General features: G+C 37.9%; 1 protein-coding gene across 3 annotated transcripts in view; it reads right to left on the reverse strand.

Moving 5' to 3' along the window:
* Nucleotides 1-4,867: 4,867 nt before the first annotated feature.
* LOC111550177 (protein FAM3C) overlaps nucleotides 4,868-13,316 on the reverse strand; it is a 48,131-nt gene continuing 39,682 nt past the window's right edge. For all 3 annotated transcript variants that reach the window (XM_023223450.1, XM_023223451.1, XM_023223452.2), the window contains 2 exons: nucleotides 7,469-7,595; nucleotides 4,868-6,560 (listed from right to left, as the gene is read on the reverse strand). In XM_023223450.1, coding sequence (XP_023079218.1) covers nucleotides 6,471-6,560; nucleotides 7,469-7,595 — 217 coding nt within the window. In that variant the 3' untranslated portion in view covers nucleotides 4,868-6,470. The remainder of the gene's footprint in view (nucleotides 6,561-7,468; nucleotides 7,596-13,316) is intronic.

Genomic DNA, 13,316 nt, shown 5'->3' on the forward strand with positions numbered 1-13,316 from the left:
GTTTGCACCAGATTAAAACCTTTTGAAACAAAATCATACTAGCAAAAGTGGCCTCTCTTGTAAAGTAATAAAGGAGAATCAAGTCAACACAAACTAAAGTTTCATGTGTGACTTTATAATTCGCAGAGTAAGTAAAAGCATCTGATTCGTGTATGTGAACTGGAAAGGCAGAAATGGCAGTGGCTGAGGGCTGCCTTTTTCCCTGTCAGATGGCCATTCAGAACCATCACCGTAACTCTACTCCACAGATGCCAAGAAGCCTTTCCTTCTACATTTTAGTAACCACCTGACACCCATGATCATGGCCCACATTTTCTTGGCCCTGTTTAGCCAAGAATAAAGGGCAGATCCTTGTTGTAAAGGTAAACTGAGGCTGGAGCCGAACCGGGAACGAAGAAGACACAGGGCAAACGGCAGTGAGAATAGCCTTTTATTAGGGCTTGCGGGCGAGGTTCCTGGTCCAAAGGCGTGGGCCGAGGAAGTCGCGCTGAGGGAGGAGGGTAGGGGCTTCTTATAGCCTGAGAGGTAGGGAAGCTGGTCGTGCAAACAGGGCCTGGGGGGTCTTGAAACTGCTAGGGCAGGAGTTGAGTAAGGGTCACGAGGAAGGGGTCTTTGGAAGCTGTTAACCGAAACTGCTGTTTACGAACTTGTGGAATGCAGGTGAGCTGCAGGTCATGGGGGAGTGTGGTTGCCCAGCCAGAACTCTGACCCATGTAAGTCTGCGGGTGTGTACAAGGGTGAAGGGAGTCTTTCACAAAAGGCCTGCTACGCCGGGTAACGCCGCCATGTTGGGTCTAGATTCCTGCCTAACACTTGTTGCCCCTAATTACTCTTTGGTGAGAGAAATATCACCAAATATACTAGTACATTTAAATATACCTCAAATTCTCTGGAAACCAATGAAAGGTGTAGATATACAAAATGGAAATCAATAACTACCTATGTATTGCCAGTACATAATCCTTACTTCCTCTTAGTCCTATCCACTGTCATTGTTTTATCTCAAACTCCCTGGCAAACAAGGTTCTATGCAAGACAAGAAATAGCATAGGACACAATAGCGAAATGGGAAACCTGCAGAAGTGAATGGGATAAATCCTCTCTATCACATCCCCTACTTAATGAGTACAGGAACTTTGCAAACTGAAAGATAAATTTCACTTCTCAGTGTGAGAAATTATTTCCTTCACCGGCTTAAAGTTGTTTTGCTTTCCCCAAATGCCCAATTCATCATTTTTTGAGAAACTGTATTTTAAAATATAAGAATGATTTCAAAATTTTACTTGCCACAATTCCTGTGACTGTGCCTATATCCAACAGACCCAGTGCTTTAAAACCAGAGGGAACTTAATCCAGACTATTTCCGTAATATAACTTTAACACCCTTTTGTAAGGTCTTAACAGTTCCACAAGAATTAGCTGTCAATCTCATTCTTGGTCAAAAGTTTCAGATTTCCATAGAAGTGTGGAGATGAGCTCACTTCCCTTAAATCTTAAGTCCTTTCCCTAAGGGAGAACAGGAAGCCATTCGGGGCAGGCTGCACTCCCCAGGTAAGGAGGAGGCAGGACTTAAGGCCCAGTTCTTGCTCATTCCTTACCCTTAAGGAAATCCTCACCAATTGACTCTCCTACTTCTACCCACTGAAAACCACAACTCTCAGGGAATACTGCCTTCTCTACTCACTAACCCAACATATTTCTAACCATAGCCCAACCATCATTTGCTTTTAAATCTCTCCTCTTCTCAGAGCTTGGACTCACAATGCATTCTCCTTGGGATTCCTTTCTGTTCTTGCCAAATAGAGCACATAATACTTCTGTAACCAGCCTTCCAAAAAAACAGAGCACACAAAAGCTAAGTCGTTTCTGGAGTTGAAATTTAAAATAATTTGAGATTTCCATGTTAATACCAACATCTGTAAATAATAAAAAAAAAAAATGCAAAATTCATGTGAAGTTTTACAATCAGAGAACTTCACAGGCTCACACTGGGCTTTTTGCTAAAAGATTCCCAAGGGTTAGCATTAGTCTCCTCTGCTTTGAGGGATATACTTATGAAAAACAGAGCAATTCTTTTCAACAGGTAGATGTCCACATCGGCCATCTTATTCCACGGGTGATACAGGAGGCTACAATTTGGTAGGGAAGTCACTGGCCTCACTGTTGAGTTTGTTCCGCATCAGAGAGGGCCAGCTGAGCCCCAGCATCTTCCCCACCATGATCAGATGCCACCCTGCCCTGCAGTGGGAATTGGGGTGGTGAGGTCATTAGGAGCAGGGATCAAGGTCTGCACTCTCTAGTGAGGCTCATCAACCAGCTGCTGCCACAAGAAGAGGTCAGCAAGGGCTCCCGGCCTCTTTGGCTTAAGTCACATACTTTCCTCTGAAGGCCAGACCAGCAATCAAGTAGAACCATTAAAAATGCTAGCTACCTGAAGATACACCAAAATACATGGAGATAAACTAACCATTTAAAATGCTAGCTACCTGAAGATAATACACCAAAATACATGGAGATAAACTAACCATTTAAAATGCTAGCTACCTGGAGATACATAAAAGCCTGAATTCTACCTGTGAAGGGGAGTTGGTGTCAATGTGTAATAAGTGAAAAGGCAGGCAGAATATGAAGTTGGAGGTTTGGAGGTCAAACTCAGGTGAAGAGATGAATGAATCCTCTCCCATGACCTTACTGCTCAGGTCATCTAATGGCTCCCTTCTGGCTGGGTATGATGGGACTGGAAAGCTAGAGAGGCTGACTTGTTACATCTTCTTTTGGGCTAAGATGCCTGTAAGACACATGGCTAATAACAGCAATACTAGCAGTTGCACTGAATGAGTACTTTGTGCCAGGCACTTTGTACTGGCACACATTCTGTGGTAGGCACCACAAACATTCTGGTATTATCCCTGTTTTACAGGTGGACACTGACTTCCTCAAAGTCCTCAAGTAGTTCAGTGGAAGAGACGAATGTTAGGCAAGTCTGCACTCTTAACCACTATGCCACACTGTCTCCCCGCTACAGCATTCTCTCCTCTTTAAAGGTTTTTCAGCCCTTTTTCTCTTTGGCTATCAAGTGAAGGAAATATGGGCAGACTATATGAAACATTATGAGCTTGCAGGTTGTAAGTCAATTTTCCCTGACTAAAGGAAGTATCTTTTATCAATTTAGCTTCAGATTCTTTCAATATTAAATGCACCCCAGTGGTTGGCACAACTGATGCGGAGCTGAACAGTGAGGTTAGTAATGGCAACAGGTTGCACCTGTGAACTAGTTGTACTGCGAAGATGTCTTCCCCATGCTAGCTTTGCTTATAAACTGCCATGGGACAAGCCCAAGAGAAACATCTCTTCTGTCTTTAACCTGAGAACTTCCCAGTCCCTTTTCCTTTCTGACCACTCATAGAAGAGATATCTAACTGTTCCAAGTGTTTCCCCAGTATAGCTTCCCTCAAGGTGTCTGCTCCCTCACTGGCCTGGAGGAAGGTTCTGATGGCAGAAGAGCCTCTTAGATTCCCTGGAGGGCTTTTACCATGCTGCCTGAACCATCCTTTGATGCTCTCTTCATGCTGTCTAGCAACAAATGACTGACACTCCCTCTCGAAGCCTGCTTACTTTTCACTCCATCTAGCCTTTGACTGGAAACTCAAAAAAAAAAAAAAAAAGGACAAAAAAAAAAAACCCAAAAAAACAAAAAGGATCACAATAAGGAGCAAGCAGAGAAAGGCATAAATTGAGAGAGTTTTGAGGGAAATAGAAATTAACTAGTTATAGCATATGATCATCAAAAATCAAGTATGTGGTAGAAAAATCATTCTGAAGAGAGAATCCTTTTGAAGAATGCAAGGGTGCAATCTGTTACTCTATAGCTCTACATTTACATGGATTTACTGCTGTACAAGAGGTTGAAATAATTGAAGAGGTTTAAGTGGCAAATCTTCTCCCTAATCAACACAAGCAACTTCTCTCATATTCCTTTGAAAAAGTATTCTAAATGAATTTCCACTTTTAATTGCTCTACTAACTGAACACGGCACATTTTGCATTCAATTAAGGGACAGTTTGTTGACCAAACTGAAATTATAACTTTGTTGGTCAGGTTATTCATAATTTATGTAAATTTTTAAAGTATAAACAGCAATACAGGCTAAATGAACTCAGCTTTGATCTGTCATAAAATTATAAAATAGCTGATTCACTTAAAAACAAGTCGAATATAGAAAGAACAATGATAAATTTCACATTAATCCAATTAAATTCAGGAATATAAAGACTCTGGTTCAATTTTTCTTTAATTTCCCAAATACCACTTATTTTCCTGCTTTCTCTGTTCAATTTTAACATTCGTATTACAATACACTTATTCTGGGACAGCATCGGATTACAAATAAAAAATATGCATCGATAAGCCCATAAGCACCATTTCAAATACTATGTCCATGTTAATTTGATTTTAACAAAGAAAATTCTTAACATTAAATGAGCACTGTTTCATGTCTAAAACCGATTTTAAAGAGGTATCTGAAAATGTAGTATAAAGTTATTGCTTTCAAGTTAAGTTGGCACAATCTATACAAGATTGAACTGAGACAAAAGGAAACCACAGCAGTTACATAACCAATCTTTGTCTTCTTTTGACATTTTATATATCGGGAAAATCTATCCTTTTACAGTCTTAATAAAAGGGCTTTTCCTGCCATCTACTTAGCTTCTTACATGTTAAGATACATTGAGGATATTACTATTTTTAACCACAGCAACAATTTTTTTCCAAGTTAGTATAATAAATACTTGAAAAACCTTGTGTGAGTTTTTGTGAAGTTCTGTAGGTGTATTACTTTGCTAGATAATACAAAAAAAAAAAAAATTCACAAAGCAAAACCAAGAGTATTTATTTTCATTATTTAAAAAAAAGTGACATTTATTTCACAATCCCTGGAACTGTAAAATAACTATTCCTTTAATTTACAGAATTGAGAGAAGTATTTTAAATGTCAAAATACACATGCTGAATGTGATTTAGCATATAAGCACCAAAAATCCCAAAAGTATACAAAAATTGTTTAAACATATAAGGTGCATTTATTCATGAATTACATTCAGTTTGAAGGAAGAAACAGTACTCCAAAGTTCATCAATATTTAAGAAATTATCTGAATAGCTTCCAACTTGGTTTACAGCTAAATAACAGATACTGCTTTTAGGATTTTTTATACAATCCATCTAAAATTTAGGTTCGAAATTTAAGTGCTGCCTTACATTATGAATGGCAGTTTGATCACTAAATTTATGTTCCAGTTTGAGATATTTCATTACACAACATATATTTAATGCCCTGAAAACTTCTGCTTAAAAACTGAGTTAGTGAACATCTGAAAGTAACAAAAAAGATAGATCTTCTATATTTTTATGTAGAATTGGGTATAAAGTCATTTGGGGTCAAACACAATTATTTTTTAAATGTTATCAGTCCACCCAGTAATGAGAACTTTTGTAAATAAGACACTATAGCTTCGGGCAATAACTGCTATTATGAAGTTAGATAAACACAGGATTAATTTCTTGGTTTACAAATCAAAATTATTGTGATATTAAAGCATGCCTCCTTCCAAACCACTTGGTCAATGCTGATAACAATTAAGAAAAACATATGCTAGTATTGCTCTAAATATACTGACTTAGCTGTCCTGAATGACCTAATTAGGTTGGGGAGGGGACTTGGCCTGGTTCTCCAGTTCTGTAAAACTGCCACCTCCAGCCTCACTCTAAATAGCTTATACAAAATCAAGTTATTCCAATAGCTAACACAAATCCAGCAAGCTGTGGTCCTAAATGCCATCTACATTTACATATTTACTTCTTTACTGTGTACATTAAGAATTTTGTTGTGCTTTTTCACATATCCGATGTGTGTTTTCATATTAAACATTCCTCAGTTTCTTGGGAAGGAAAGAAAAAGATCATGAAAAGAGGTACATCAGGAGAGTCGGACTGTAAAGTAACATTACACACACAACTAGCCAAATCTCTTTTTTAATTTAAAAGATAATGTCACCACAAGGCAATATATAGAGGTATAAAAGAAAATAAAGTATCCACCCTAAAATCCATATTATTCCATGATATTTTCACAGCAACTAGTATATATATCAATATATTTTTCACGATCCATTCAGTTACACATTGGGTATGCTTTTAGAATTTAAAATATGTATTACCACAGCAGACTAAACATTGTACTTTTAGGGAAATGTGCAGAGACATGGTTCAGTGATTTGATCATTGTGATGACTATTTACAATGCTATCTATTTACGTTAGCAATAAATAATCCTGATATCAAAAGAGACAATACTCATGCACACACCAAGATGGCTGCATGCTCTTAAAATATTTACACATAGCTCTGCCATTTACAGCTCTCCCATTAATAGTGAAAGTGCGCTTTCTTCAATTCTCTCCACATTTCCATTAGTCTTGCTTCTGGGGGATGCATCCTTCCATTTCTACAACTTCAGGCCATCCTTCATATTTGTTTGTATCCTTATTGTTCTTTATGTGCTATTGGAACACAGTAATAATACACAGTTTAAAAAACCTTTGTAAACTGCTGATTTGCAGTAACATTTTACACATTCTCATTTCAATAATACTCATGTCAACAATGAGTTCATATAAATTACTGGTCAAGATATTAAATGAGTGACTCTCAGGCTGTATCACATACATGGCAGACCTTCAAATAACAGCTGAAAGAATACATTGCAGATGCTTTTAAAGGATTACTTGCTAGTCAAAAACTAACATTTACATTCTACTAAGTTCTAAAATATTTCCAAACTTAAGTGATTGTAAAATCCAAAGCTCAATTAAAATCCTTAATAATTAAAGCTTCCTAGAAGGCTTAAGGTAGGTAATCCTATTCCAACGCATTGTCCTGTAGGAAAAAATATTCCTGTGCAGAATTTTTAAGTTTTGAATTTAAAAGTATGATGGTTATTTCAAATAACTGATTACCAAGAATTTATGACAAATATATGATCATATTTACTATCTGCTTTATCTGATTTTCTTTTTTTTTTTTTTTTGAGACGGAGTCTTGCTCTGTCACCCAGGCTGGAGTGCTGGAGTGCAGTAGCCGGATCTCAGCTCACTGCAAGCTCCGCCTCCCGGGTTCACGCCATACTCCTGCCTCAGCCTCCCGAGTAGCTGGGACTACAGACGCCCGCCACCGAGCCCGGCTAGTTTTTTGTCTTTTTTAGCAGAGACGGGGTTTCACCATGTTAGCCAGGATGGTCTCGATCTCCTGACCTCGTGATCCACCCGTCTCGGCCTCCCAAAGTGCTGGGATTACAGGCTTGAGCCACCGCGCCCGGCCTATCTGATTTTCAAATAGCTGGGATGGGAATATGTACCGTAAGGTTTCACAGAATTTGTTTTTGTTAATTCTGAGAGTCTAAGACACTAACCTGTTCAAAAGGGCTTTTTGTCTTAATGCCCTTCCCACCACAGAAGACCCAGTTGTCTCTAAAACCAAGATTAGTAATAGATGTGCTCCCCAATTCAGCAATGAGCCGCCGTGCCTCATCATTGAGTCTTGAAGAGGGAGAGAAAGAATACAACAATAAACAGAGGGTACGGTATGCTAATACTGATTCACTAGGATATTAACACAAAACATGAGACAAAATGAGACTTTAAATAACAGAACATTTTGGAAAGTAACTTTTTTTTCACAGAGTAACATTTCTACCGGTTGAATTATCTAGTGACAAAAGACATGAAATCCAACAATTAATTTTAAGTTTATTCTATTAGAAAGTACCTGTTAGAGGTACATCAGGAGAGTCGGACTGTAAAGTTAGGTTTTTATTTCACAACAACAATTCACCTTCATTTAACTTTTTAAATTACACTCATCAAATACATAAGGGATCCCACAGTTAGTAGATGTCTACTCAGGCTAATCCAAGGTCTTAAGCAATCAATATTTTTATAAAATTAATAATATTTTTGAATCTCCACTAAACTCTCTGTAAATTACATTTGACCAGAATAAAGGTAAATGCTGACAAAAATCTATATGTTTCTAACACAACGTTTTATTTAAAACAAAATGAATTTTGAGAACAGGGATATAAATTGTACTTCAGTGATAACTGCCAAGTGGTTACTTAATAAAAATGAAAATATTAACCACACAGCAGCTAAATGCCTACTAGCAGGAGGAGGAGCAGTGACAAAAGTCAACCACTAGGGTAACTATTAATTGAAAGATGTCACTAAAAAATGTTGTGTAAGTGATCATCCTAATGTTCAATGATTTTCTTTCCTTTATCTCTAAGGAGAAAAGAAATTCAGTAGATAAATGCTAGCTAGAGAGCTTAAAAAAAACAAGAAGAAGAAATTAACTAAGGGCCACCTGTACACCTATTTGGCACTGAGTCCTATATACTGCGCAAAAGACAGCTCTAATAAGTCACTTAGAGAGGTTTGTTCTGCTAAAACCTGAGGCAAGGCAAGTTTTATACTTTCAAACAGCAGGAAAGTCAGTGAGGAAGGTACTTATTCATTCTACAGTGTTCTTTCAAACCTCTCATGCTAGTATCAGTTAGCTCCTTTAATATCTTAGTGAAAGAAACACTACATAGAACAGTTCTCATTTAACTAAAGAAAAAGGGATACTCATGGTTTTTTAAAAAAAGCTTCATAAAACAGGAAAGAACTACATATATCATTAAACTTTCGTGATTGATGTGAACCACATCCGTGGGGTCTGTGGAGCTGTTTTGGCCACAGCCTGGGCACTGCTGTCCACCTGGAGGAAGTTCACTAGAATCAACAAGAAAATAAGCCATAGCCTGTGGAGTATTTAGCCTTTCAGATTCACCTCCTATATAAAGTGGTACATTTATAGCCAAGTGAACCAAAAAGAAGTGAAATGACAGTGCAGAAGAACCAATCTCAGCCTCTGTGAAGATTGTGAGGACTTCACATGAAATCTATGCATATGCGCTGGTCTTCCCTCCACAGTTCCTCTGCAGCTGTTTCCTGTGCCCATCCTTACATGAATTATCCATCACTTTTCACTTGTTTGCTCACTTGATAAGCAACCTTTGTGCTAGAGGGAAATGCCCCAAAATTGTCACCTGAACCTTGTTTTCTTGTTTCCAAATGCTACTGGGATGCCATGGATCTAAAAGACTGTCAAATTCCACTTGTGTAGTTTATTCAAATGTTCTATTTCTAATTATCTTATACAAGTCCACACTTGCATCATCAGCACTAGCAATGAGTTTTGCTGCTGTAACAAGAATAAATAGTATTGAAATGTGCAGAGCACAGGCAGCAGGCTCAGTGGTCAGCTAAGTGGACTGCCTCCTGCAGAGAGGCTTTGGGGTTCCATTCACATTTACATCTCAAAAAAATGATAACTGACACCTCGCAGGCCTTTAGGGTGGCTCATAAACAGCGGAAATAATGAATGTGAAGTTCACAAATGTTAAGAGATTGCTTTATACAGGAAAAACTCCCTGCAAAGTAGGAGGTTATCCAAATGCAGGTCTAGCCCCCTGCCAAAAGTAAAATCTTATCCAAGAATTTTGCAACAACTAAGAAATATGTTGAAGGGCAGTCAGGCATTCTGATTTTTGTACTCCTGAATTTCAGAAGTGACCATTATGATCTGTATAAATAAACCAAGCTGACTTACAATCAAGCCAGAGATCTAGGAGAAACTTAAAGACTGAGCTTTATGTTTTAACTCCATTAATCTTTTTCCTTGCTTTTCCATTAGAAGATAATGAGATCCTGTGCAGATACGCATTAACATAGCAGGCCTAAGTTTAGAAAGGCCTACTAGCAAGACTGACCCCTGGCTGGCATCTGGCCACTTGGATTTCGGGAGGGCTCCTATCATTTTCAAAACTGTTAAGAATGGTTCACTGTGTCTAAACTGTGGGCAAAAACAATGCAATTTATGCTGAACACTTGTTTTCTCTCTGGGAGTCTGGTATTTTGGAACAGGTTAGGCAGAGGGTGCCTACATGACCAGCCCCTAATAAAATCCCTGGGCACTGAGTCCCTAATAAGCCTCCTTGCAGGCAACATTTCCCGTGTGTTGTCCTAATTGGTTGTTGGAAGAATTAAGCATGTCCTGTGTGACTCCACTGGGAGAAGACTCCTTTTCTCCCCCTAGACTTTGTCCCATGTACCTTTTCCCTTTGCTGATTCTGCTTTGTGTATTTTTGCTTTAACAAATCACAGCCATGAGACCTACTGGAGAACTGTCAAAACTGGGGGTGATTTGGGGGACGTCTAACACATAGCCCTGTGTATATCTAATTAGAGTTTTACAACAAGATGATTTTGTCAATGACTTCGAACACTTTCTGATCTGCTATATAAAATTTGGTGGATTATTTTATTATTATTTTTAGATATCTTCTATTTAAGTAAAAAAAAAAAAAACTTTACATTTCAAAAGTTTAAAATCATGTAACATAGCCAGTATTTAATTGAATAGACAGGAAATGTCAAAATGCCCCTTTTTTAAAAAAGTCAGGGCAGCAAATATATTTTTATATAGCATAAAGGCTGGAGATACAAGCTTTTTATTCCACATAGGAGCACCCTGAGTTTGAGAACGGTATCAGGTTTTGCTAGAAGACAATCTAACGCTGCCCAGAGGCAATCTAAACTAGAAAGGGAGGAAGTGAGAACTGGACGCAGGAGTCTGTGGGTTCTGCCTCAATCCTTGCTGGGAAAGGAGGCTCATCGGACAGTCCTACAGTTGCACCATCAAACCAAGCCAATGCTGCCTTTCTGGAAGCACAGAAAGCAAGAAGGACAATATTAACGGCTCAATTCTGATTAATAGGGAAGAACAAGTTGGGAAGGAGAAATGTCAGAAACTCTGGAAGAAAATCACCATATTACCTCAGGGCGTTGAAGAGTAAGAAATGCTAAGGCAGAAATGGCGACCCAGCCTAGACTTTAGAGAGAACATATTATACAAAGTTCAGATTAGAAATTTCTATGAGGGAATACGACTCTTTAAAAACAAACAGAAAAACTCTGTAATTTTCACTATACAATTGCTAACACTCCCAGAAAAAAATGGAGCATAGTTTCTAAATTAGTGCTACCATAGAGAAATGTTTTATGATGGGCTCAAACTTAAGAAAGGAAGTGTGCAAAAATACAAAGCAAACCACATTACTAATGACAACATTTTTAATACTACTCACCAGGAAGACCTGTAGTGCTCAGAATGAGATGAAACTCATAAAATTATTACAAGACACAGAAACAGCTTCTGCTACTAAGTGTGAATAACAAAGGGACTCACTGTTTCACGAGAATGATATATCATCAGATCAAAGCATGACTATCTTTTCCAGGGAGGCAAACATTCTTTGATCAACATAAAAAGGGAATAGTAGCTCAAGGAGTCCATATAAGTGCTCTAAAGTAAATTTAAGCCTCCAGTCCTGTAAACCCCCTCCCCAGCTCCACACTTTTAGATTGTAAAGGAACTTGTTGAAATAATCATCAAGGTAGTGTCAGTTATTTCAGAAGCATCATGGAAAATAAGAGATGCTAAGACATTAAAAGTAAAATATCCCCGTTTTCAAAAAAGGCAAGAAAATTTCAGAAATAATGGTCCAATAAAACTAATGTGAATTCCTACCAAAATCCTTGAAGGGATGACAAGAAGATCCTGCGAGCATTAAAAAGCAATAAGGAAAGAAAGGGGAACAAAGGGAAACTAGTGGGAAGGACAGGGAAATAAGTAAAGCCAAGTTAACGTCATCTCAACTATTTCAGCTTTTGAAGAGGTTTTCAGGCAATAGATCAGGGTATTGTAATTAGCACAGTCCGTGAATTTCAAGTGAGCATATGACAGTCTCAGAAAATAACCTCTATGAATAAAATAATGAAATAGCAGCTGGATGGTATTCCTAGTAGGGTACACTGGCAGCTGTCTGAAAAGCAGTTTCTGCAGTTGATTAAAAGATGCATCCCTTGCAGGAAGCCTCTAGCAGGGTGGCACACCACCCTTGGTAAACATTTTTATCAATGACTTATATTTAGACATAAGCATGACTTTGGAGAGAGTACAAAGCCTGGATCGTGGAAACTTCACAGGACGAATGTCAGAATCAAGACCAAGTGGGCCTAAATCAGCAAAATTAAATTTAACAAGGATAAATGAAAATAAAGGCCTTCATTTAGATTAAACAAAATCAAGTTCTGAATGAAGAGGAAGACCTGATTTGACAGTGGTTTAGGAAAAAAAAAAAAGCCTGAGATCAAATAAAAAGATCTGAGAATTTAACTTGACCAAAAACTCACGAGCCAAAAATGTAATGTGACTGTTTAAAGAAAACTAATACAATTCTAGTCTGCATGAATATTCAAAGAAATGTAATCTCTAAAACATGGTAAGCTAGCATCTGCATTGTACCTTGTACAGGCCAGACCACATCTGGAACCCTGTGTTTGATGTGATGCATTCATTTTAAGAGAGACAATAATCAACTAGAGAATGCCTAAGAAATCCAGCCAGGAGGATGAAACAAATTAGAAGCTATACATGATAAAAAGTTAAAAGAGCCTGTGTATTAAGCCGGAAAAAGAGAAAACTAAAAGAAAAATACCAGTTAGCTTCAAATACCTGAAATATCAAATGATTTGGGGAATACACTTACTGTTTTGTTGTTCCATCTATCCAAATTAAAGAACATCAGGCAGAATTTAGAGGGAGACCACTCCGAGAACATAACATTGTCTTGTGAATATTTTGTTTCGATCTATTTCAAATGGAGAAATAAAAGGGTACTGACACATTAAGTAGGTAGGGCGTTAAGTAGAGGTATTCATAGAGAACAAGGGAATCTTGCCCAGGCTCCAATGCTGCTTTAGGTGACCTTTAAGATCCCTTCTTACTCCAAGACATTCATATTGAAGCCCTTCACTTAGGCATAACATGTCATAGAGTATTCTCTCCAAAAGGAAGAATACAATTGGCAAGTTTAGCTTGCTCATTCAAACCCTTATCTCCTTTACAAACAAAGAACAACTTATTTTAGTAAGGGTCGGGGTGGAAAGTAGGCATCATTAGATAACTGTACTCCCTGAAGTGTAAGTTTTCTTAGATGTAAGTTTTTCTCTATCTTGCTTTTTAAATGGGCTTCATAGAACCAAGAAACACCATGATTAACAAAGGAAAAGAAGTTTCTTTAGGGCAGAACTTCAGAGCCATTCACTGTGAATCCCGAAAAGGTGTACAATATAAGGCACCATCCTCAAACT

This window comes from Piliocolobus tephrosceles, unplaced genomic scaffold, assembly GCF_002776525.5.
Source record: "Piliocolobus tephrosceles isolate RC106 unplaced genomic scaffold, ASM277652v3 unscaffolded_40, whole genome shotgun sequence".
NCBI classification, from domain to species: Eukaryota; Metazoa; Chordata; class Mammalia; order Primates; family Cercopithecidae; genus Piliocolobus; species Piliocolobus tephrosceles.